The sequence below is a fragment of the Hevea brasiliensis genome, chromosome 9, assembly GCF_030052815.1.
Source record: "Hevea brasiliensis isolate MT/VB/25A 57/8 chromosome 9, ASM3005281v1, whole genome shotgun sequence".
NCBI classification, from domain to species: domain Eukaryota; kingdom Viridiplantae; phylum Streptophyta; class Magnoliopsida; order Malpighiales; family Euphorbiaceae; genus Hevea; species Hevea brasiliensis.
The window spans coordinates 27,554,980-27,580,679 of record NC_079501.1 but is presented as its reverse complement, the minus strand read 5'-3'; the positions used below and the strand labels follow the sequence as shown (position 1 = coordinate 27,580,679).

The 25,700-nt window shown below is 31.6% G+C and overlaps 3 protein-coding genes and 1 non-coding gene across 7 annotated transcripts; 3 read left to right on the top strand and 1 right to left on the bottom strand.

The window, feature by feature from the left end:
- Positions 1–79: 79 nt before the first annotated feature.
- On the bottom strand, positions 80–3,794 carry LOC110645498 (nudix hydrolase 14, chloroplastic). 2 transcript variants are annotated; one of them, XM_021798702.2, is made up of 7 exons: positions 3,513–3,793; positions 3,290–3,395; positions 2,783–2,860; positions 1,883–1,975; positions 1,658–1,750; positions 1,346–1,444; positions 80–554 (listed from the first exon to the last, which is right to left on the bottom strand). In XM_021798702.2, the coding sequence occupies exons 1-7, from the start codon at positions 3,749–3,751 to the stop codon at positions 297–299; spliced, it is 966 nt and encodes a 321-aa protein (XP_021654394.1). In that variant the 5' UTR covers positions 3,752–3,793; the 3' UTR covers positions 80–296. The 2 variants fall into 2 exon arrangements, with proteins under 2 accessions (XP_021654394.1, XP_058009594.1); XM_058153611.1 differs by lacking the exon at positions 2,783–2,860 and having other exon boundaries at positions 3,513–3,794.
- Positions 3,795–4,513: 719 nt separating this feature from the next.
- TRNAV-AAC (transfer RNA valine (anticodon AAC)) lies at positions 4,514–4,587 on the top strand. Its single transcript has one exon. It is a non-coding gene; the product is annotated as a tRNA-Val (tRNA).
- A 981-nt stretch (positions 4,588–5,568) lies between these two features.
- On the top strand, positions 5,569–7,034 carry LOC110644893 (growth-regulating factor 10). 2 transcript variants are annotated; one of them, XM_021797863.2, is made up of 4 exons: positions 5,571–5,863; positions 5,967–6,284; positions 6,367–6,599; positions 6,720–7,034. In XM_021797863.2, the coding sequence occupies exons 1-4, from the start codon at positions 5,806–5,808 to the stop codon at positions 6,762–6,764; spliced, it is 654 nt and encodes a 217-aa protein (XP_021653555.1). In that variant the 5' UTR covers positions 5,571–5,805; the 3' UTR covers positions 6,765–7,034. The 2 variants fall into 2 exon arrangements, with proteins under 2 accessions (XP_021653546.1, XP_021653555.1); XM_021797854.2 differs by having other exon boundaries at positions 5,569–5,863; positions 6,367–7,034.
- Positions 7,035–12,332: 5,298 nt separating this feature from the next.
- On the top strand, positions 12,333–14,737 carry LOC110645488 (probable sugar phosphate/phosphate translocator At1g12500). 2 transcript variants are annotated; one of them, XM_021798681.2, is made up of 2 exons: positions 12,333–13,776; positions 14,483–14,737. In XM_021798681.2, exon 1 carries the CDS (start codon positions 12,648–12,650, stop codon positions 13,731–13,733), a length of 1,086 nt encoding a protein of 361 aa, XP_021654373.2. In that variant the 5' UTR covers positions 12,333–12,647; the 3' UTR covers positions 13,734–13,776; positions 14,483–14,737. The 2 variants fall into 2 exon arrangements, with proteins under 2 accessions (XP_021654373.2, XP_021654383.2); XM_021798691.2 differs by lacking the exon at positions 14,483–14,737 and adding an exon at positions 14,228–14,474.
- The last annotated feature ends 10,963 nt before the right edge of the window (positions 14,738–25,700 follow it).

The window sequence follows — 25,700 nt, the reverse complement described above, 5'->3', positions numbered from 1 at the left end:
AAGAGCGTTTTAATTGTGTTTCGAAGTAATACCACTATCTCTTGTCTTTCTAATTTCTATCAACTCGTTTATAGACAAGTTTTTGGATAAAAATTACAGCCTTAATCATAGACCATATTTACTATCATAGCCTTAATCAATGGTCTAAGTACATCAATCATGTCACCAATGACCGACGCTAGCACTCATAAGAAAAATTGTTATAGTTTACTAGTCAACGCAAAAATGGTCGCTTAGAGACTTGGACCAACAAAATCCATGAACATAAAACTGAATAACCAGAAAATGAAACTTGTCTAGTAGATAGAGGAGTTAGGAGATAGGATTTTGGAAGGCAATAGTCCTTCCTTCTTTGCCATCTCATAAAGTGCAATGGCCATTAAAACCTTAGCATCGGCTGTCATGCGCCAAAGTTTAGCATAGGGAACCACACGAACCTTAATCAGCTCACCATGATCACGAAGGCCCGTCTCTTTGCCTTGTAGCTGTGTGATAACTTCTTTATCAACATACCCTCTGTAAAGGAACACACTAATTTCTTCGTCACATCCTCCCTAATCATGGAGAGGTAAACAACTCAAGTAAGTTTCAGATTGTATCTTTTGCAAAAATTATTTCTGTTCTCAAAAAATTGTGAAGCATGTGATATTTCCGAAGCATGTGATATTTCCAAAGCATTCAATAACTCACAAGAAACTTGCATATGTTACAGATACTGGAACTCACTCTAAATAATCACATTGCAAGCACAGGTTTGTTAACAAGCTATTCTATTCCAAAAATAGCATAGACAAGTCCACCAACAATAAGGACATGAAATGTTAAATAAAGCACATGACTTGACACATGTTCAACAGTTAGTTCCATTTATTGTTCATATATCAAAGTAAAACTTATTCAACCCCTTCTTTTTCTAAAAGATACAAGCACCTGTTCTTTTCATCTTTAACACAAAATGCAGTTTCCCAGTTAAAACTATTTTCAAACCCATCATAGCTCGATAATCACAAATTAATAAAAATCCCAAACCCATAAACAGCTTCCTTCCTTGGTTCTTAAATCACTGAGGATACTTCTCTAAGAACACTTAAATTTAATAATATAAAAATCCCAAACCCATAAACAGCTTCCTAGGTCCTTAAATCACTGAAGATACTTCTCTAAGAACACTTAAATTTAATAAATCAGTCTCCTATATTTTGGTGTACATTATTGGACTTCTGACAAAACCAAAGGTTTGTATCACAATCTGAAAAATTCAAGATGTTTCTTAATATCTCTATTTGGAACAAATTCTTCCACATATCATAACAAAAAAAAAGGATGAAAATGTATGCCAACACACCGGAGAAGGAATAACTCTGCATCCAGTGGATGGATCCAGCAAAGCTGTGAGGTCAACCATGTCTTCTAGATTCAAATGAATACCAGCCTCCTCTTCAACCTGTCAAAGCCATCTAAATATCATATGTTAGAAACCATACTAAACTTTTAGATCCACTTAAATGCCCCAATCTCCTCTTCCAAGATGAGTTAGGCTCCCTGTGTAGACAGAATCTTTCTTTTTGTTTGTCATTGTTTGGTTTGCCTTTCAGTTTTCTTAAGAACAAAATTATTTGTTCAGCAAAGAGAACTAGTTATGCTGAGAAAAAGAGACCTCACGAACTGCAGTGCCAACAAAATCACCCTTGTCATCATCCAGCATCCCAGCAGGTAGTTCCAAAACAAGCCTCCCAGTGGGGACCCTAACCTTAGAAGTTAATGAAAATTCATGAGGGCTTGGATGAGGTAGCAGCACAAAATTTATATCCTTTTAACTTCAATCTATTTTCATTTGCATTAGATCTTCAAGAAATTCAGGTAATGAGAATGCCAAAAGTACCTGTTCTGTAAGAACAGCATAAGTTTCACCATCAGAGTCCAAAAGAATTAGCACAGCTACAGCTGGTCCTCTTGCAAATACTATACCTGGAACCTAAGCATGATTTAGTCCTTACAGAAAGATATGGGTTCATAGCATTGATAGCTCTGCACGTAAACTGTTAGCAGCATAGACAAATTTGTGTGTGGGTGGAGGAATGGCCAAGGAGCCGCCCTCCCCCCATAGTTGCAAAATATCTATCATAAATTGAACTTTTTATTCAATTAATTTTAGGATTTTCTAAAGTTGGCTCCCCAAATTTGATCATATTAGGTGAAAGTTTTGTGATTTTCTTTTAAGGAAACACTATTAGCACTACATCTATTTATATTCTTATTCCACAATAATGTTTCTAACAATACAAAAATAAATAAGCGAAATACAAATATGCATGTACAATAATGTGATGGTTAACAAATTCTAAATAGACAGAGTTTTCATATACAACAGTCTGCTTGCATTTTTTACAAGAGAAGACATTTAACTAAGAAAACCATATAAGCTGCGTATTGTTCTTTTTGTTATTTATAATGTAAAAATTGAGATCCTTGGCCCCCCCATATTTCAATCCTAGATTAAACCTGGCTAGCAGAAACATGTTACTATTATTTTTCATCTCTGTGAAAAAGCATGTAAGCCACAAGATTAACGGATCTTATGGGAAAGGAAAACCGTATTCAATAATGAACATTAGATATTCATGAGTGTCTAATGATTAAACATTGCATAAAGGTTGAAGAGGGAAAAAGAGAGGAGAAAAGAGAAAAGGAGCGAAAGGAAAAACTTGTTTGTAATAATGTTTGCTAGGCTCAATCCCAGATGTGGGAAAATTCATACTTATGCAGGGAGATGGTCAAATACCTTATTCCCTGTTTGCTGACAAAAAATATCTGCTTTGAATTTTAGAAAGCCAATGCGTTGTCCAAACATATCCACTCCCTAAACCAATGGCATACCATCAATCACGATATTTATAAACAAGGAGACAAAAGAAAGCACAGCTGATGGTTATGGTGAGGGATAAGTAAGCCATATTAAGAACAATAAGACAGTTTTATTTTACCACGGCCATTATGTGAAGTCATTGATACATTTCTAACTGTATCTTGCATACATTCATCTAATAAAGGATTAAATTGGCAGCAGAGAAAATTGGAAATCAGGTTCACATGTTTCCAGAGCAAAACAAAAGAACCATATTATTGTTCCCCAACAAAAGCTCAATTCAGTCCCAAGAAATAGCACTTCAAGAAATCCTTCCCCTTTTCATTTCCATAAACGTGAAGGTGCAATTAAGCATGATCTCTACTGGATCAAAAATTGATGAACAAATGAAAAATCTGTAAACTAAGAGACTAAGAGGGAGACCTGAACAAGTACTCGCTTTAATAAAAAAGCGCCGCTAGCTAAAATCCCAGTTTCAGATTGCAAGTTCTTTAGCCACTGCTTAAACAGTGATGAATCAATCGCACTCCTGCAACCAACCCAAGCCAAAAAAAAAAAAAAAAAAAAAAGATAAATTTCAATAAATATACACTAGCCTAGAAAAATTAAAATGGAAATGAGAAATTACATATATAAAAATACTCGCCTGAAATCGGAATTGGAGACGCCAGGGGCAGCGACGACCTGGACGGGTTGGCTGGGTTGACTGGGCAAAACGAGGGAGTGAGTGAGGGGCGGCGGTGACTCTGCCGACATTTTGAGACAGAATGGTCTTCTACTTCTGCGAGTTTGATGTAGCAGAGAAAGAGACGGGGCTATAACGGAGCATTTTGCGAGTGCGAAACAAGACATTGACGAATGGAGTGGAAGCTTGAAGAAGAACATAAGGAGCCCGAAATTATGTATCCACGGCGCGGCTCAGAACACGTGCCACTTCCTTGTTAATAACCTTTAAATAAGTTAATTGATAAATTAAAATTTATTAAACTAATAATTTAATTAACTAAAAATTTCATGCTTCTACATTAATCTTGATTATCTTGGTCAATTAAAATTAATTAAGCTAATAATTTAATTAACTTAAAATTTTATATTTCTACGTTGATCTCGATGACCTTGAGCTCCATTTTGATTCATTGCCTCAAGATATCTTCCATTACCAGTTTCGGCCATACTCAATACTCTATTCTAGTTAATTGCTAAAGAAATAGGAATTTAAGAAGTAAAGAGAATCTCAGTGTACCCACTACCAGTGTACCAACTACCAAGGCTTTGTTCGGATACCATTAACATAATCAAATTAAGCTACCATTTTTATAGCAGAGAAAACTAAATTTTGGAAAATATAGAGATGATCTAAAATAGTTTATATACAAAGATTTTACTTTTACAGCTGCTGATTTGATGGCTAAATATACTTGGACTGAACGTTGTGTAGTGTCCCTTTTAACCGCCATGCATGGCTAATTTCCCTTAGAATTGAAGGCTCTGTAACTGCATTGAAATGCTCATCAGGGTTCTATTCCTACCCATTTATAGCACCACCCAGTATCCTGTATGTATGAAGTAACTGCAGGGTCTGAACGAACATATGCTCTAAGAGAACAGTAAGGCCATGAAACTTCCAAGAAAACATGTAGACAAGTTGGTGTCGTGGTGTAGTTGGTTATCACGTCAGTCTAACACACTGAAGGTCTCCGGTTCGAGTCCGGGCGACGCCACTTCTATTGTTTTTGCTTTTTAACTTCCTTGACCACTCTCTAGTTTTAAGAATCTGAGCTTTTATGGATACGCTTCTTGTTGTGCGAACTGCGAAGCCGGCCAAAATAATGCCCCCACAATAATTTTACTTGCCCAACTAAATCCCCTTAATCAAGTTGGACTTGGTCTACATTTCTGAAGCCTCATAACACATGTATAAGACATTTGAAGAAAACTCCTTATCATTCATATGAAAAAAGCTTGATTAAGGTTCGCGTCCAAACATTCAAGCTCTTCTAATTGCTTATAATATTGGAAATTTCCTTAAGATTTCGAAACAGATTTACGTTATTAAATCAATGATTTCTATGGCTTTTATTGAGGCTAATCTAGAATAGTAGTTTTATGTTTTGTCCTTAATAAGAGAAAGAAGAATGGAGATGATACATATGAAAAATAAGCATAGTTGGGGTCCATGCCTGAAATGGACATTACAGGGAAGGGAGCTCGTAAACAGTTGCTAATTACATTTGACCATACCCTTGACTATATCCAGTCACCTCTTGGTCTCTTCACAGTTCATGCACCGATTAGTTTCACCAGTTGCTCACTTGCCCTTCTTCTTCTTCTCTCAGTCAGTCACTTTCCTTAACAACTTCCCTTCACATTACGCAGGCAAAAACTCAATACCCAGAAATGTCAAGTGGCATGCAGCCGTCCCGCGTGATGAGAAAGTGTGATCACGCACTGTGGATGATAATGGTTACACTTACAGAACATATCTAAGTGAAGCAGAAGCCAGAAGACAACAAAGGGACATTTGTCATCAGGCTATAAACAGTAGGTCCCACTTGCCTGACATCGCGTGTGTTTCTGTCAACACCTGCACAATGGTCTGACATGTCAGCAGACTTGCAGTGTCACTTTACAACTATTGTCTTGAATACCTGTGCATGTAAGACAATTAGTACCTTTGGCAGTGTTTGCTGGCTGCTGCCTTGGTGTTCTAAAGGTGATTTTTATGGCTGTAAAATTAATAAATCATCCTTTCTTACATGTTCTCTTGTTTACTGTTAAGTTTCTGAATTCTGACTCTAGATCTATAGTTGCTGCAGCTTGCAGAGAAGCAAGTTCAATCTTAATTTGATTTTTATAGTTCTTTTTTTTTCCCCTCACTGTCACTCGGTCTGTTCTGGTCCTGCTCTGCTCTGCTCCTTTTGACCCATTTTCGTGCCCATATGCGAGAAATGGAGTCCCAAAACCCACCTTCAAAGATTGCACGTCTTGCATATTCTGGTACTCTCTCTCACGTTCCAGTTTTTTCTTCTTCCTTTTTTCATTAGACGATAAAAAAGACACCATTCATATATAAATTCTTGATGTTTTATTTAATTTTTAGGTATTGGACAGACAGGTTGTTTGAACATGGAGAGACATGGATCCAGCGGGGGTTCCTCAGGTTCACCTCCAATAGGGTTAGGACTTGCGCTTGGAAGTGGTGGGTCGACTGATCACAGCCCGATACCAATCCCCGACTGCACAAAATCTTACGGCTTCACCATTCTTCAACTGCAAGAGCTAGAACTCCAGTCTATTATCTACAAGTACATAGAATCTGGATTCCCAGTCCCCTACCATCTTGTTCTTCCTATATGGAAGAGTGTTTCTAGCTATCTCAGCGGTCTCAACTCAAGCTTATATCAACTCTACCCTTCCTGTAAGTCCCCAATACTAATTCTTCAAGAAATTGGTTCTTAATTTGTAACTTAGTTTTGATTTCTTTTGTGGGGTGTCAACAGTCATGGGAGGTAACATCCCATTGCATATGGACTACAGAAATGTGATGGACCCGGAGCCAGGGAGATGTAGAAGAACAGATGGGAAGAAATGGAGGTGCAGCAAAGAGGCTCTCCCAGATCAGAAGTACTGTGAGAGGCACATGCATAGAGGGCGTCAGCGTTCAAGAAAGCTTGTGGAACCTACTTCTTCTCAAGCCATTAGTGCGAGCACCAACCTCTCCATTTCACTTCCAGTGAGTAGCACTGCCCCTCTATGCCATTCAAATAGTGATGATGGAGCTATTAATTTGCTATTAATTAATCAGCATCAACCTAAATTCTAATCCGTTTCATGGGTAATTAATGATATATAGTTGTCAAATGATCCATCAACTGGAGAAGTTGGATTGAGGCCATAGTTTAAAACAGGAGAAATGCTGTTGTTAGTGTTAGCATTGTCAGGTGGAGGATCTTAAGATGGGAAATTCGTGGGCTCCAGCGTTGTTTAATTGTGCCTTTTTTTCAAGCGGGACAAGTTTGTTTTCATATTTTGTTCTGTATGCCCAACCCCTGTTCCTAGTTAATTAATTTAGGGTTTTGTAGAAGCATATCTTATGCAATAGAATTTGCATTTAAATTGTTTCGTATTGATGTGGTAATGTAATTATCCATCGTTTCATTTAAGCATACCTTATTATATCATTTTATTATTGCAATTAAAAAAAGGAAATTAAAGAGTAAGAAATTATACAATGCAGCACTATTCCATATATTTTATCCTACATTAAATGACAAAATGATAATTTCATAGTGAATTGACATTTATATACATGTGGGCCTCAATAAGTGAACATCTTTTGGTCTTTCAGATTTCACATCCAATATAGAGTATACAGGTGTGAGGGTATATAGGAATGAGGACTGTTAAAATTACTATGGTTTTAATAGCAGTTTATTCTTATCACTGGTGTGTTTTATTTATGGATAAAAAAATTAATAAAAAAAAAGGCGCTTGAGTGAAAATAAATGAGAGTTGAGTGTCACATAATAGCCCTAGTTGAAATTCGCGAGTAAGTCTGACGTGTCCAGGAGCTAGTCCTTCAGATCCTATATGTAGAGCACGTGTGTGTGTGTGTGTTATATAGGAACAAAAATTTTATGAAAATGGCCATAATTTTTAACATATATACGTGTGTTCTATCTATCAGAAAAAAAAAAATTACTTTGATATGTGTACATTATAAACGCATTGTTGACCCCGTGTAGCTCAAAATGAGCATTGATTTTGATGATAACAAAACTCAAAGAGAATCTATCTAACCCAACTTTAAAAGTGATGTGTAGATTCTTTGTCTTATTACTAAAGAATTCTTGAAGTTGCATCTAAGGAGAAAGGATACTCAAAGGCATTTCAAGACAAATTCAAAATAAGAAAAGGACAAGACTATGGAAGCCAAGACTCAAAGAAAAGGTATAAAAGGCATAGTATTAAGGAGTGAGTCTTAGGTTTTTTTGTAAAAAGAATGAATGAGAATTTAGTCATATGGAGCTCAAAAATGAAATTTTATTTTCTGATTATTTTTTTTCTCATCATGACCTTGGATACTACCATTGAAATATTTTTTTAAGGTCTAAATCATTTTACATTGCAAGTTGAGATATGCAGATGTTGACTTAGTTTGCTAACTGGTTTGCTAAAATCGTTAGTTTACTAATCCTAAAATTTTATTAGTTTGCTAATTTATCAAAAGGACAAAATAACGGCTATTTTGTCTTGGGCAGTGTGTGTAACGTTCCAAAAGGGTTTCAAACGGTCTAAAATAATTTGGGACTATAAATACACCTTCTTTACTTCATTTACAATTTAATGAAAGCTTACATTTGATCTCCAACATTGAATTTTCATTTATTGCTTTCATTCAAGAGCATCTAAAGATTTTGAGCTTCCATTGGCAAATCAACTCATCTCTTCTTTATAGTTTGATTTGTATTGAGTAAGAGTGAGTGTTGAAATATTAAATTGCATTCAAGAGAGGTTGTACAAGCACCTATTGAAGCTTGAGAGAGAAAGTGCTTGTGATAGCACTTGTAGAGGTTTCAAGCTACCTTGGTAAAGCTTGGTGTTGTAAAGGGCTTTTGGTCTCTTGCCTTCAAAAGAGCAAATAGTGGAGACAAGACTCAAAGAGGGTTCTTTGAGAGAGTGGATGTAGGCTAGTTAAGCCGAACCACTATAAAAATCATTGTGTTTGATCTCTCTAACCTTTACCTCCTTAATTTTGTGCAATTTAAATTTTTCTTACTATACATGATATTGAATGTTGTTTGAATAAGATTGAGTTGATATATTTGAGGACATATTAAGTGACTTGAGAAATCAATTGTATATTGTATGGTGCATGCCTTGTTAGATATTGCCATATACATTGATTGAGAGTTAAATTGCAACTTAGGAACACATTGTTGAAGCTCATATTATTTTCATTACATATAGAGAAACACTTAGTTGAACATAGCCACAATTTTTCATTAGGCTACAAGCAAGGGCCGAAAAATTGTTAAAGTCCAATTCACCCCCCTCTTGGACTATATTTGGGACAACACGCATGTTATACTAATATTTCATTATATATTTAGTATTTTGATTAAGATTATGATAATGTAATGAAAATTTTTAATTTTTGTATGAATTTTCAATTTTATTTAAAATTTATAATTTTATTATAATATTTAAATTTTTGTTGTAATTTATTTGATAAGTAAAATAAATAAAATGTCAACATGTACTAATTATGATAAAAAGAATTACATTTTATTAATACGCTCTCTCTCTCTATATATATATATATATTAACAAATTTAACTCAATTTGATTAAGTTTGATTATAAATGATTTAATTGTTAAAATTAAAATTAATATTAAAATTTAATGAAAAATTAATAAAATTAAAATTTTTAGCAAAAATTGAAAGCGTGTATGTATAATTATAAAGACTTGATAGTCTATCTATGTGAAAACCATTAATCAAGATTTTTGATATTATAATTCATATTTTATATTTATAATTATAGACATTAATAATGAAATGGGTGATATATAATTATATTTGTATTTTTCAATTGAAGTAAAATTGATATTAATAAACATTCAATTAAAAAGGCAAGCAAACAAAGAAATCAATTGTAGAAACCTTTTAATATCTGGGCTATTGGTTGCAGTGAGCCCAAGTCACATAAATAGAATTCACTTAAGCTTTATTTGAAAAAAAAAATTCAATTCAATTTAATCATATTATTTTATATAATTTCTATTTCTGGTTCATCATTATGTTTTATATTATTTTTATTTTTAATTCTTTTAAATAATTTTTTAAATTAAAAAAATTAAATTCTATGATCTATTCTTCTATTTAAAAATTAAAATTTAATTTAATTGATTTTTTTTTATTAATTTTTATATTTAGAAACTTAATAGATTATTATCAAATCAAATATTAAATGGTTGGGTGTTGGGCCTTATCACATGACAAGTGACGCCTAAAGAAGTCCATTTCATTAAATTATTAAGTTTTTTGTATTTTCCTAAATTGAGAATGTGGTTTTCTTTGATTATATATTAGTATCTCTATCCACATTTATTTGTCATTTTTTTAAAATTATTTTTTTTAAAATTATTTATTATTTTAAAAAAAATAAATTGCATTAATTAAGTTTTTTCAATATTTTATTTTTATTTCTTTTGAATATAATAATTATTTTTACAATTTTTTATAACTCATTTTAAAAGGTAATTTAATTAAAGTATTGAAAATTTTATTATAATTTAGATAATTTAATTATTTTCTTAAATATTGTAAAAAATTTTAAACCAAATATTAATTAAATAGGGTATGAATCATATATAATAAAAATTATATAAAAATGATAGGTGCATCCATTTAAATTATAAAGAAAACTTGAATGAGAAAATGAAGGACTTGAGTTTTTTTTTTTAATTATATGATGAAGTTATTGCTTTAGGATACTGTGCTTGAGTTGTGATAATGCTCATTAATTCTGTTATGTTTCTTAAAATTTTGCCAAGGTCAACTAGAATTCCCATTTGATTGGACTTGCTAAACAAGAAGAATCCCTCTTTTTCATTCTCCATTTAAGAATGAAAATTTGGTGATGAAGCCTTCCCTATGCCTAACATGTTATTCTTTGTTCACTATATTAAAAGTCTTTGGCATTGATATGGAGAAAAATATTTTTTTAAAATATATTATTTTGAAAATACTATAAATTAATTTATAATTAAGTTCTATTTGGTTTTTGAAAAATATTTTTTTATATTTTATAGTGTTTGAGTGAACGAAAAATATTTTATTGATAAAAGAGAAAACTTTAAAATATGAAAGGGAAAATATTTTTCTTGCCAAAAGGAAAATTTTGTTATTTTCAAAAGAGAAATTTATTTTTTATTTTTTAAATTTTAATAATTTTATTAAAATTAAAAACAATTATATATACATAAAATAAACACATACTACTAAGTTAATATTATAATATTTTTCACATATAAATTATTTTTTACAAAATAAACGGAACTTAAATTTGATAAATTTTAGTTATAATAATAATAATAATAATAATAATAATAATAATAAAATAATTTTTTAAACTATTTTTTTAATAACATTTAAAATGATCAACTTAAAAATTTGTAACAATGAAGTACTTAAATTTTAATTCATAATACAAAATCTCATATTTTTAATTTAAATAATATAAAATCTCCTATAATTTTCAATAGTCAGTTTATAAGTTATTTTTATCGATGTAACATTTTTTAGCTTAAAATATTATATTTTCTCTTTATTAATTTAATACATGTTAGAAAAAAAATAAATAATTAAAAATAATATTTATGATTAATTTCTCTCTTTTCTGTCCTTTTTTTAACTATAATTATGACAATTCAAATTGCATACATTGATATTTTAGTAATCCAAAACCTATTTACTCAAAACTATTAATTCATAAATACATTTAACAAATATCACGTCATCATAAATAATATAAAAAATTAGCTATTGAAAATCACAAAGTGATTTTATGCTACTTAAATTCAAGATTAGAAATTTTGCATTATAAATTAAAATTTAATTGCCTTAGTTTATTTACTAAAAAATTAGGTATTATCTATATAATTTACCCATTTAAGATGATACCTTTATAAAAATTAATTTTTGACCCTAAATCACCATCACAAATAGACACTAAATACTCTTAAGAAAAACATGGATATAAAAATTTTATCCTTGTAATTTCAGATTTCCCATATTTTCAAGTATTATTTTCCTGGATAAATACTATAAAGTATAAAATAGCACTTATTTAGATTTGATTTATTATGATTTAAAGTTTATTTTGTAGTGAGATTAGGGAGATAAAATGATAGAGAATGTAAAGAAAATGAGAATTCAAAAAATTAAAAGTCTAATTCTCTATTTTATAAAAAGAAAAGGAAAATAAAATTACGAAAATTTGTATGAAAAATACTTCAAAAGTATTTTGAATAATTTTGTTTTTCACCTAAATTAGGTGAAAAAGAGTGCAATTAATATTAGTTTTTTATTCTCTATATATAATATATTTTTTATTCAATATAAATATAATAATAAAAATGAAATAATTTTCTTTCTTTTCTTTTTTTTATCAAAATATAAAAATAAACAAATTATTCTTTTTAAAAAAATTTATAAATAAAATAATAAATTTGTTTTTTTATAAAGATTTTATTTTTTTACAGTTTTATTATTTTTTTAAATGTTTTACAAAATATATTTTAAATATATAAATTTTATTTATTTAATTTGTAAATTCAATGTGTCTTAAAATAGCCATGGACGGTCAACACAAAATTATCCGTGAAAAATTGCCTTCGGTAACGCGGTAATAAAAAACACGGTAAATTCAAGTCAGGCCACAGTCATCCCAACACCCACCGACACTCTGACTCTAACATTAAGCTCTCTTCACGAGGAATCTAATGATGTTTTATTCTCCTTCCATACTCTCTCTCATCCAACGGTCATAATCATTTTCCCACACCAAATCTAAATCTCAACCGTCCATTCAGATCCACACAACCCAAAAAAATCATCATCCTCATCCCTCTCAGATCTAACACGTTACACCAACTTGCTCTTTGATTTCTCTCTCTCTCTCACTCTCTCTCTCTCTGCGCGCACACACACACCTCCCACATTTTAGTGAGAGAGGAGTTTTTTCTATTACCCATTTTGCCCCTTTGGCCGGAGATGGTGGAGGCACAGACATGGGCTACGAGGAGAATGAGCAACCCCAGGCTGGATGCCAACTCCACCACCTTGGCTACCACTAATGACCAAGTTCTTGACATTCCGGCTACCCCACCTGGTGATATACGGAATAATGCTTACTCCAGCCCCGGATCATATTTCTCTCCTAATATTTTAACGGCCTTGATCATTGCTTCATGGTACCTCTCCAACATTGGTGTTCTGCTCCTCAACAAGTACCTCCTCAGCTTCTATGGCTACCGCTTTCCAATATTCCTAACAATGCTGCACATGATTTCTTGCGCTTGTTATAGTTATGTGGCAATAAAGTTTCTTGAAATAGTGCCATTGCAGCATATTTTATCCAGGAGGCAGTTCTTAAAGATCTTCGCTTTAAGTGCAATTTTCTGTTTCTCTGTGGTTTGTGGTAATACTTCTTTGAGGTACTTGCCGGTTTCGTTTAACCAAGCTATTGGAGCAACGACGCCATTTTTCACTGCCATTTTTGCATTCATAATAACTTGCAAGAAGGAATCTGCCGAGGTTTATTGTGCGCTTTTGCCTGTGGTTTTTGGGATCGTTTTGGCTAGTAATAGTGAGCCTCTGTTTCATTTATTTGGGTTCTTGGTTTGTGTTGGTTCTACTGCTGGGCGTGCTTTGAAGTCTGTGGTTCAAGGAATTTTATTAACCTCAGAAGCTGAGAAGCTCCATTCTATGAATTTGTTGCTCTATATGGCACCAATGGCTGCTTTGATTTTGTTACCATTTACCCTTTACATTGAAGGGAATGTGGCAGCAATTACAATGGAGAAAGCAAGAGTGGATCCCTTTATTGTATTCTTGTTGATTGGGAATGCAACGGTGGCTTATTTGGTGAATTTGACAAATTTTTTGGTGACCAAGCACACGAGTGCCCTGACTCTGCAAGTGCTAGGCAATGCCAAGGCTGCGGTGGCTGCTGTTGTTTCGGTCTTGATCTTTAGGAATCCGGTGACTGTAATGGGAATGACAGGATTCGCAGTTACGATCATGGGCGTGGTGCTTTACAGCGAGGCAAAGAAGAGATCCAAGGTTACAACCCATTGAAAGATAAAAGCTAAAAGATTCATTTTGATTGCCACAAACAATGGTGCGGTTCTTTCTTCTCCTTTTGCTTTATTACTTTCACTTTAATGTTCAATTTCGACTAGATTTTTAATGGAAGGAAAGAAGAGAATTTGGATAAATTGTATTGTACAGGACAGTAGAACAAAGGGTTATGCTCTTTTCCTCTTTTTATATTTTTTTGGCTTTGAATTGTTGCTAGTGGGGTGGTTATAGAAAATTCTCTCTAACTTTCTCCTGTGTGTAACTTTATAAATTGAATTCCCAGCAACTGGAACACAAAAAGGAACTAATTCAGATATTGATTTTTAATTATTTTTATTGGAGGGAGAACAAAGTTCTCTCTTTTCATTTGTCAATCTTATCTCCTGTTGTTACATTAGCCTTAATCTTCAAATTGGGCAGTTCCCTTTCTTTTTGGTGTCTCTATGCTTGTCCTGAATTTATGATTCTTTGTTTCTTTTCTGGTTGTGGAGGTATTTGGTCTTCCTGCCCTCAGCTAGACTAGCAGCAACCATTTTATGGCTGCTTTATTCAATCCAATTTTAGGTCAGAATTCCAATATATAAATTTCTTTAAACCAAAAAGGAGGACAAGGGATGAAGCTATGGTGCCCTAGGTTGAAACCCTTGAGGAAGCTGAATTTAATCTAACCTTACATCTCTGTGGGGTAAAATGGTGATGGTTATTGGATGGAATAGGTCGATTTCTTGCATTTGTTTGTGATCCAGGCTGCCACTGTACTTGGCATTTTGGATATATCTAGAATTTCATGTTGATAATTGATAGCTTGAAGGCATCCAGATCAGCTTCCTGGCAAACTACTGGATAAGCATGCTGCTCGCTAGTGATCTATTTGGTCGCATTCAAAGAAAAAGAATAGAACTTTCAGTTATTTGCATTATTATTCATATTCACATGTTTGTATGATTCTGAATTCCTTTTATAAGAAAGTCACTTGATTTTGAGCAAGTGATTGTGTCCAAGCTTTTCCTGAAAAATATTACAATTATACTGCTGCTGTAAATATAATAGCTTGTGTAATTGTATGAACATGTTGTAATTCTTCTGTCTTTGATCAAAATTCAGAATCCACCATGAAACATGAAAAGCTTAGATGGCTTACTACACAAGACAGCAAATTGTAATTAATTTCTAGATTTAGATTTCCTGTTTGGTTTAATGACTAAATGCAATCTGGGGGAATTTAATTAAGCTTTAACAACATTGGAGGTGAATTCATATATGGCAAATGCCTTTAAAATCAATCTAACGTGCCTTCTCTTTCCCTGATTTTTTGTTCATCAATAGAATTTGATTGGGAGCTTTCTTTTCATTGCTTCATCTACTGGTTGTTATTGTTACGTTTATATATAGGAGCATATTGTGAATTCATTGGCTGTTTTCTGTGTATTCGAGCTCTAATTAGGCAAGAACATGACTGAATGATAGCAGGATTCAATCTGGGTAGTCACAGTTTGTAGTTTAGTTCTCAGGTTAGGATTAGATGACCAGAATTGATCGTTTCATGGGAATTTTGTCTTGTAAGAGTCCCTACATGTTTAGGGTCCAACTGGAGCTCTGATTATTTGCTTAAATGATCATGTGACACTTGTGTTTTTAAGGAAAATGCACCAGGTGTGTGTTGGGTCACTTTAGCAGATTGAAAGCGACCAATTTAAACATGAATGTGACACACATAGTCAGTTTAAGCCAAAAGACTCCTGCGTTTGGTTAAGGTGCTTTGTTGTCTGTCACAGCCACCACATATTGCTACTAATTAGTTAGTAGCTGTACCATTTTGTTAACTTTCTGGGCAATGAACCATATGCATCATGTGTGGGACTTGCTTCAGTTTTGGTGGTTGTTACAACTTCCTTCTCAAGTTAGCCTAGGTTAATATTCCTTGTTAGTTGAAAGCGTACGATTAAAAGTCTTGGCTCTACTCTGGCAGTCATTCTCAGGTGATTGGAGTCGAGTCAAGACTTAAAGCTTGAGGTTTGGCGGTTCTAATGAGCGAACTTTTGTTGAAAGCTTTGACAAGCTTGTTCTAGCTCAAGCCTCTTAGCATCCAAATGAATTTCAGCTACTCAAGCAATCTGTAAAAGGAGTCAGGGTCATGGGTTTTGACATTTCTATTTGGTCAGTTAGGCCGGCGAAGGTGGCCTGGCGCCTGTGGTGGATATCATATTCATATGCATCCAACAGATTTTTCCCACCTTGGATCCCTTCTTTGCTGCCAATTGGAGTCGCTGGACGCCATAAATTACTGTTTTGTCATGGCAATAATGAAGTTGCATACTTCTTAGTATATGCGTTCAAAAAGTATGCTTTTTCTGTTAAATACACATGGAAAGACATTATTACACTTCATTACATTACTCTTTTGGGCTTCCTTTTGTTTCACGGAAGCTTTTTTTTTTTTTTTTTTTAATGTTTTAGACACTTAAAAAAATAAGTGGAAAATGTTTTTTTAAAAGAAAAAATAAGCCATTATTAAAGAAAACGCCATTCTCTTTTTAAAAAATAATTTTTTTTAAATTTTAAAAATATTATTAAAATATAAAAATAATTATGTATATATAATATAAACGTATATTATTAATTTAATATTATAATTAAATAATAAAAAATGTTTTTCATATAAAATTTCATAAGAAAAAAATTTTTTCAAAGAAAACACCTTTATAAAAATTATTTTTCATGAAAAATGTTTTTGAACAAAATTATTTTCAAGAATAAAATGTATCAAAAAATTTCGTAAAGGTAAAAATTTTACTATTGAGCATACATATCTAAAAGTGGAAAATTTTATGCAGAAAAATTATTTTGGAAATCTTTTCTTTTGAAAAAAAAAATTGTTTCTTTGAAAAATGTTTTTTCGAAATCATTATTGGGAAATTTATTTTTTCTTAGAAAAAAATATTTTTATTAATAAATGATATTTATAAAATTTCACAATGTGTTAAATGTTTAATTGTTTAACTAATAGAAAAAGATATATAAAGTCAACAGATGGATTAACAAGAAATTAATTTTTAAAAATTAGTTAATCTGATTTTAAAAATATAAGAATTGAATTATTAATTTTATTAAATTTTAATAATTAAATAATAATTTATAAAAAATTAAAAATAATATTTTATAAAAAATTTAGGACATTTCATTCAAATTAGATATTTATTTATTTATTTATTTATTTTTGGACTCTGTTGCTAAATGATATGTTTCTGTTTCTCTGAGTGGGTAAAAAGAGCCAGGACAGTGCTCTGCTCACTGAAAAGCTAGTGGGCTACATAGTGAAGTCTAGGGATGGCCAGTTGAGGAATCGCCAGTTACGATTCCTGAACCGTCGGTTCAGGTTTAATAAAATTATGAACCTGAACTAAATCGTCATAGGACGGTTTGAAAAACAGTTCCTGAACCGTCGGTTCCGGTTCGAGCTCCGGTTTAAAACGGTTTAAAAGACGGTTCAAAAAATGACAGTTCAAAACAATTTGAAGGACTGTTTGGAAGCGATTTTGGAGTGGTTTAAGAGCGACTTAAAAGAAAAAATTAGAGGAAAATTTTATTGATTTATAATTTAAGTTGTATTTGTAAAAATATTTTAATTTTTCTTAGAAATCTTTTAATCAAAATAAAATAAGAATAAAAAGAATAAAATTAACTTATTTTTAAGAAAAATTTAATAAGCAAAACTTGAACTTATTAAAAACTAGAGATGAAATTAATTTAAAAAAAATTAGAAAAAGATGCATGAACTTAATTTTGTCTATATATCTCTTTAGGATTTAGATGAATCAAAATTTTCAGTTATAAGTTGAGAGAAGGGAGATTGAGGTGGTTTGGTAATGTGAAGCGTAGATATAAGAAAACTCTAGTTAGACATGTAGAGTACATTGGGTTAGAGAATAAAAAGAAAAGAATAGGTAGACCTAAACTAACTTAAAGGAGAATAGTACAACATGACCTAAAAGTATTACATATTCCCGATGATTTAATCCAAAATCGTTTAGAGTGGAGAAAGAGAATCTATATAGCCGACCCCAATAAATTTTTGAGATAAAAGCTTAGTTGAATTGAGTTGAGTTGAGTATTACTTGCCCTTTTTAAAAAAATTATATGATAATTAATAATTAAAAAAATATAAAAGAAAAAAAATCAAAATAGAAGTATTGAAAATTTTATTGAATATATAAAATAATAACAGAGTAATTGATATAGCATTAAAAATTTTAGTGAGCATATAAATAATAAAGTAGTAGAATTATAAAAATATTGAGAATTAAAAGGAGTGTAGAAAATAATTATTTAGAAAATTTAAGAGAAATTAAAAGAGTATTGAGAATTAAAGAGAGTGTAGAGAATAATTGTGTAGAGAATTATATATATATATATATATATATATATATATATATATATATAAATTAGGAGTGGAGTGAGGTATTTATTGAATTTTTTTGTATTTAAATCACTAGTTTGATCCGGTTTAGAACTGTCGGTTCAATTCAATTCGAAACCGCCAGTTCACGGTTTCTAAAAATATGAACCTGAATCAAACCGTAGAAGGACGGTTTCGGTCCGATTTTGACCGAACCAATTCCGATTCGGTTTCGGTTCGAAACCAAACCGTGGCCACCCCTAGTGAAGTCAAACTAGTAATGGTAGGGGTACTTATATATATATATATATATATATATATATATATATTAATTGAATATATTTTTTTAGTGGACTTACTATTTTACAAGGTGAAATCAGAAAATTAATTTTGAGGGAGTCAATATTATTGATTCAATATATTATTTAATTATATTTATTTTATATATATTTTTTATTTATTTTGAAGGGCTAATATTATATATTAAAAAATAAGATAAATATACTGATTGTACCTCAATTTTGGTATTTATAATAATAAGATACCTTATCTTCGATTCATAATAAAAAATTACATTATATTTAATTTTATTAACATAAAACCCACCGTAACCTGTAATAGCCTATTTTCCATTAATTTTGTTGCTAACATGACATTTATTTTGTTAGAAAATTATACTTTCTAAATTTGACACTAAAAATTAATTAATTAAAAAATATATTTTATAGTTAATTTCTTTACTTTCTCTTTCTCTCCTACCCTTTTCTCATTCTCCCCACCGCCTCTCTCTTTTTGGCTACACCCAGCTTCTCCTCTTCCCCAACGCAAAAACTCATTGCACGTTTCAAACCTCACCTAGCTCCCTCAACACTGACCACTCTCACTAATTTGTGCCAAGATCAAATAGCACTCTCGGCCAACCTTCACAACGTTAACATTTTGACAGACCAGACCCCTTACCCATGCCAAATATTTACAACCCATTTTTACAGGTAGCTTCTCAATCACACAGCTGCTCAAGCAGATGAGGCAGCATCAGAAATAGATCTATAGCAAACCCATCTCCTTCAGCACCCCACACACATTGCCTCCTCTTTTCCCCTCTTCGATCGACATATGCCTAACTGATGCTTACATTTTGTATAGTCATTTAGGTCTAATTTCATAGCCATTTTATTTGATTTTTAGTCATTTTTTAGCTAATTTCATTAGTTAATTAGTTAGTTCTTCATAATTGTCGATTTTGGATTAATTTGTAATTTTTACTTTGTTTTGTAGGAAAAATGGTGTTTTTGAAGGACTGAAAAGAAGTTTTGCCATTGAGGAGTGACTTCTATAGCCAAAGATGTCAAAAACAAGTTTTCAAGCTGAAATATGCATTGACTAAATTTTACATAACTTGCCGCATAAGCTATGCAGATCTGCATAAGGAGAAAAATCACTGTTCCAATACCTGCCGAAATGTGCATAAGGAGACTGCATAGCTTATGCACATTCACGCCTCCCTTATGCACTCTCACGGAATTGTGCATAACCTATGCACCAAGTCGTGCAGTTTCGCATAAGTGAACCAGAACCAAATTAAAGCGCATAAGGATCGATAGATAACTTATGCAAATTCATAAAGGTTTCATTAATGAGTCGCGTAAGATTCCTCGTAAAATTCCTCCTAGAACACACCATTTTAGGGCTCCATGTCAGAAAATGCTATAAATAGTCCCATTTCCCATTTTAGAAAGGGGGAGAAGGAGCAGAAAAGGAAAGGAAGAGGAGAGGCAGAATTTGAGGAGTCATTTTCACCTTCCACACCATTTTCAACCAAGATTTGCAGATTTCTTTTTTTCCTTATATTTTTCCTACATTTTTATTGTTTAATTTCTTGCTTCTTAGCTTAGATTGAAGCTTTATTTTTAATTTAAACTCATAATATCTTATAAGCATTATGGATAGTGAGTAGTTTTATTTTGATTCTGGAGTAAGGGTTGTAATATTTGAGATATTTTGTGAATTTTGATTGGGTAATCCATATTTAGTGATCTTAATGAGTTTTATTCATTTCTTGTGTGCTTAATGACATGCTTAGTGTAGGATCCCATTAAGTGATGTTCTTAATCTATGGTTGAGGCACCGAAAGGAGAAGGCCCTGTGATAGATAATCAAGAAATTAGACTTAGTTAACTTAGACCTAGAAATAGGCTAAGGATTAAGAGGATTCACAGATTAATTAAAGAACTTAATGGGTCTTAATTAACTCTAAGTCCACGAAAGTAGGATTAGATTGATTAAGGCACTCTTTGTCCCACTCGAAAGGGTATTCAAAGGATTTAAGAATTAATCTCCTTAAAACCCGTAAGTTCCACAAGATTGGATAACCAATTTAAAATCCCAAAATAGCTCGAATATGAAATCCCGAACTCCGGAATCGCCTTTTTATCATTGTTAATTTCTAATCGAATTTAATTACTTGCCATTTTGAATATTGCCATTTTTGAACTTGCCTATTTTAATTTGATGCAATTTTAATTTAATTAATTCATTGTTTGATAGATTATTAATTTTGCACATATAGATTTCATACTCAAATACCCATCAATTTGTTACTTTAATTTTAAGAATATTTCAATTTACTCAACTGTTTATATCAAAAATTCAATCATTAACACAACTCCTCGTGGGAACGATATCTTTACTGTATTACTTGTACGACCCGTGCACTTGCGGTTGGGCCACATCACTAACTTCTTCTTCGATCTAGCTCGCTACCTATGAAATAATCTTCAAAACAACAGCTTGCTAAGGTTGGGGACATAGCTTGTACATAGGTTGTTTGGGGTATTTGGGTGAGAAATTGGACTTGAGATTAGTAAGAAAGGAGTGTAAAAATGGCAAGAGGAGGAGTAACTTTTTCATTTCTGATACACAATCAGAATAGTGTTTTGATATTGAAATTTTGAATTTGAGATTGGGAGAGAGAGGAGAAAAAGTGTAAAGTGAAAGTTTGATTATGTTACAAGATGGCTTTATCACACCCTACTCCTCCATAAAGCATAACATGATTTCGTAGTACACATAACGAATTATGTACTTCGCTTACCGGTAACCCATTAAATATACTATAAGAGATTTTAAAATAATTTCTATTCATTTTTAAGTTGGTGGGTAAATTTTTTTCACAAATATTAAAAACTTTTAATTGACATTAAGTCACAAATCAAATTTTTAGATATTTAAAGATACCGCAATTTTTATAAAAATTTCAGCATAGTACCGGCTGTATTTTGAGAAAACAGTTCTTCAAAACCTGAAAAGAAATACACTTCCAATATTTTTACTCAACCATAGCTCCAATACAAATCCATTTCTTCTCACAATCTCATACAAGAAGCTCAACTCAAAATCAATCGCAATTCGAAGCATCTCATTTCAAAAAAAGAATAATTTCTCATTCACAAAATATAAAAATTTAATTATTTACATTGATTACAAAACTCAGAAATAAATTTGAATATTACAATAATTTGCATTTTAATTACATACCCAAAATAATATTATAAAAAATTTTGTACAACTGCTCAAACAGTTTATATACATATAATTACATGCATACATCAAAATCTAATGTACAAAGGTATACCTCTAATATACCTGAAGCTAATCCCAATGAGTCTTCAAGGCACAACTACTGAAAATCTCATCTAGCTGCTTTATCTTTACTTTCAACTGCGACAGCATACAAAGCTATCGCTGAGTGGTAAACTCAGTGGTGCACAACCATAATTTAAAACATAATATACAATGTCTTACCAAAATTTTAGCAAAAAATTTGGAAATCTTGAAATTCAATCAAAATTCTAAAAATCAAAATATTCGTTACCAATAAAATAAATCATTTGTTAAAATGACTTTGCTCAAGAATTTCAATTTATCAAATCATAACTGAACATTTAAAGTAATTCCAGTAATTTATGGAAACAAATCTTAATTCCAATAAAATCAATTATGCATAAATCCTATTTGAAATCACAATTCTTACTATTCAAAACTCATTCTTTCTCTCACTAACTATGCAAGACTAATCCGTAAGAGCCATCTTCGGGGCGATTCTAACTCCTTATGGTCGGGGAGGTCGAATCGGGATTTTAAGTCCCTATGTTCAGGGAGGTCGAATTATCGTGCACAGTACACAACATAATAATAAAACTTCCAAAAGGGCCAATGAAAAATTTAGATCTAACCTCTAATAAGAGGAGAATCTAAGCCCGTGCCACATACCTTAGTATTCAAAACAAAACAAAGCTCTCCTCAACAAATGAGAGAGACGGGTAATAACCTAGTCAAGCATCGATAGTGAGATATAAAACAATATCATAAATCTCTTTGTCCTTTTTGTGAGTATAAATCATAATACAATTCCATTCAAAGTCAATTCCAATATCTGTAGACCCTTATTTTGTGATGAGTATGTGCATTGAAGCTGTGGGAAACCCGATGATGAAAAATTATAACTATAAAATGTAATTGGAGGCATAGAGTTGAATTATTAATTCTGTGACATGATCTTGAAAAAAAAAAATAATATTTTTTTTTGGGAAGTGAATTTAATTAAATTTAAATAAAATTTTGTTTTGTTTAAATTTAATATGGGTAATTTTTAAATATACCTAATTAAATTTAATTGGGCCCCATGAGCCTAAAAAAGCCTAGTTAGGAATTTTAAATATGATTCATTTAATTTATTTTTTAGAAATTAAAATAAGAAAATATCTTTTTCTCTATCCCTCTCATACAAACTCTCTCTCCCTCTTTGGCCCCACTCTCTTCCCCACTCCCTCTCTTCCCATTGGTTGAAACACCTCATCCATATCTTAGTCTCACCCAAATTCTACAATTCTAGTTGTTTAAGTTATCTGAACTTTATCACCCTTAGACTTCAAATCCTATCACATCTCTCTCCCAAAACCCTATAAATACCCCATTGAAAAAAAAAAAAAGAGAGGGTGGAGTAGAAGACAAAAAAAAAAAAAAAAGTCAAAATTCTTTTAGTTCTTCTTTCTTTCTTACAATATTTCCTGAAGGTTAGTTCTTTTATTTTCTTTTCAAAATCTATGCCCTATAATATTTAATTCTATACTTTTTTGTCTTTTAATTTATCTTGCATGTTCATGTGGATCATGTAATCATGTTTAATTTGAGGGAATACACAACTCTGCATATATTCAGTTTTCTGTCTCTCATGTTTTTATTATTTTTTTGTTATCTTCTGAATCTGTAAAAAATTTGAAAAAATTATATTCATATTCTATACAAAATTTTATTAATTTTAAGCTGAAGAATCACTAAAAAAGCTTTAATATTTTATAAGTTATAGCTGTTTGAATTTAGAGATCCTATAAAATCTGATTTGCAGGATACCCGACTTTTGGAGCCTATATCTCCCTTGTTTCTTAATATTTTTGTGTAAATCTGATGTCTAAAATTAAATTTGGAATCTTATGAATCTTATCCAATTAATTTCACATTCATATCTGTTATGGTTGGTGAGTTATGAATTTTACAAAAAAGTAATGTGATTCTGTCACTGGAAACAATTACGATTTGTGTAGATCATTTGGCTAGGGTTTTGTTTAATCTATGAATTTTATGATGTTGTATGATGTTTTTGCTGTCTTCTGTAATTTTTTCATGATTTTTAGGTGTATCTAACTATTTTTCAAAAATCAAATTTCTTATTACTGTCAATCTGCCAGAATATGAGAATTGTATATTTATGTATGTTCTTATGTATTCTTGGGTTTTAATTGATATTTCATTTATTTTTTTTGTGTTTTTTTAATTCAAGAGGTGTTATGAACTGTTTGGATCATGTTAGAAGACTTAGACCATTAGTTAATTGTAGTTGATTAAGAATTTTAACCCATTTAGGAGACTAGAGTTGGAATCCAATGTGAATTGTTATTAGTATTTCTTTATTTTCTTTATTTTTTTATTACAAATAAAATTGGTAAGTAACCCTAAGGTAAGTACTAAAGAGGGCATTTGCGTGGAGCTTATGTGGACCTAAACAGGAGTAAGCCAGGGATATCATTATCATACTAGAAGAGAAGACCCTTTTTTAAGGATAGCTTGCCCCAATAGCAACTGCATTTACCAACTGCATTTACCAACAGTTAAGTAGCCTTAAACTGCTTGAATAACCATTGGCATGAAATTATAGTAATAATAGGATTTTTGTTTGGTAAATTAAAATTAACTTTGTTTTTAATTTAACTGACGTTTTCATGTAATTAATTTAAATAAATACTTTATAAAATAAAATTAATCTTGTTTGTAAATTAAACTAACATTGGCATGTAAAATAAATTTAATTTAATACTTGGTAATTGTAAAATAAATTTGCATGTTAGAAATCTGTATTAGGTTGTGATTGTTTGGGCCTTATGTGATATTAGAATAAATTACGCATGTACATAATTAACTTAGTTCAATTATCCTAAGGATAACTTGGTAAAAATTAATTAATTAGGTTAAACAGAAACATAGGGTTATTTGAAATTGAATTTATTTGTAAATTAAATTATCAATAATAAATTAATTTTAGTCATATGGTAAATATCATTTAAATAATTAGTAACCCCATAGATAGGAATTACTTGTGCATGAAAATTATTTATAAACAACAACCTTTTTGTGAATTACTTGCGTATATAGGATTAGAATTGCATTTTTTAGGATGAAGTTTAATAAATGAATAATAAACAAGATTTTTAGAAACATTAGTAGAGGATTGGCACTTGAATTAACGAGGTTAGACCAAGCGTAAGGGGTGCCTAACACCTTCCCCTTACATACCCACTATCCCGAACCTATACATTAGGCTATGGTAATGACGGTTGTAGAAACTCTGCAAGGAGTAAGTTGCCATCCATGACCCTCGGAAGAAACACTGAATATGTCCCGGTTATTACCCGGGTGGCAACTTCTGTCTATCTATGCCTTCGTGGCATAAATCCTTAGTACCGTAGTAGTGTTATGGGAAGACGGTGACTACCAGTGGTTTGATTCTATTAGGATTGTATGAAGTGCATGTCTAGGAAATGCTGTCTAAGGAGGTGGTACTTAAGTGAGACCATCGTGACTCCACCATCTTTCCTAGGCATTACCTAGTGCATTTTATATAATTCTAATGGATGATATTTCACCTCACGTCCCCCTCCTACAGTTTGGTGACTCCGTTGGGGATTAAATGGATAGTTACTCCAACATGTTTCTATTAGTCTAATATTATTCCTCTATTAATCTTTTTGCATTGCACTACACTATCACATAGATCACTCTTACCCTTTTTAGCCCTGCTAGTACTTGACAAGAGACCATAGTTTCACTCGAGCTATGACGAATTGGTGAATACTAGCACCCCATGCCTGTACCTTCGAGTATATAAAAGAGTCACAGCTCCGGCCGTTGTGCTTAATGGACAAGCTCTCGCATGGGTGACCCTTTTCCTACCCGATGAAACCCATGAGCCATAGATTTCAGCCCTAGGTACCCCGTAGAATTTTGTTGTGTTG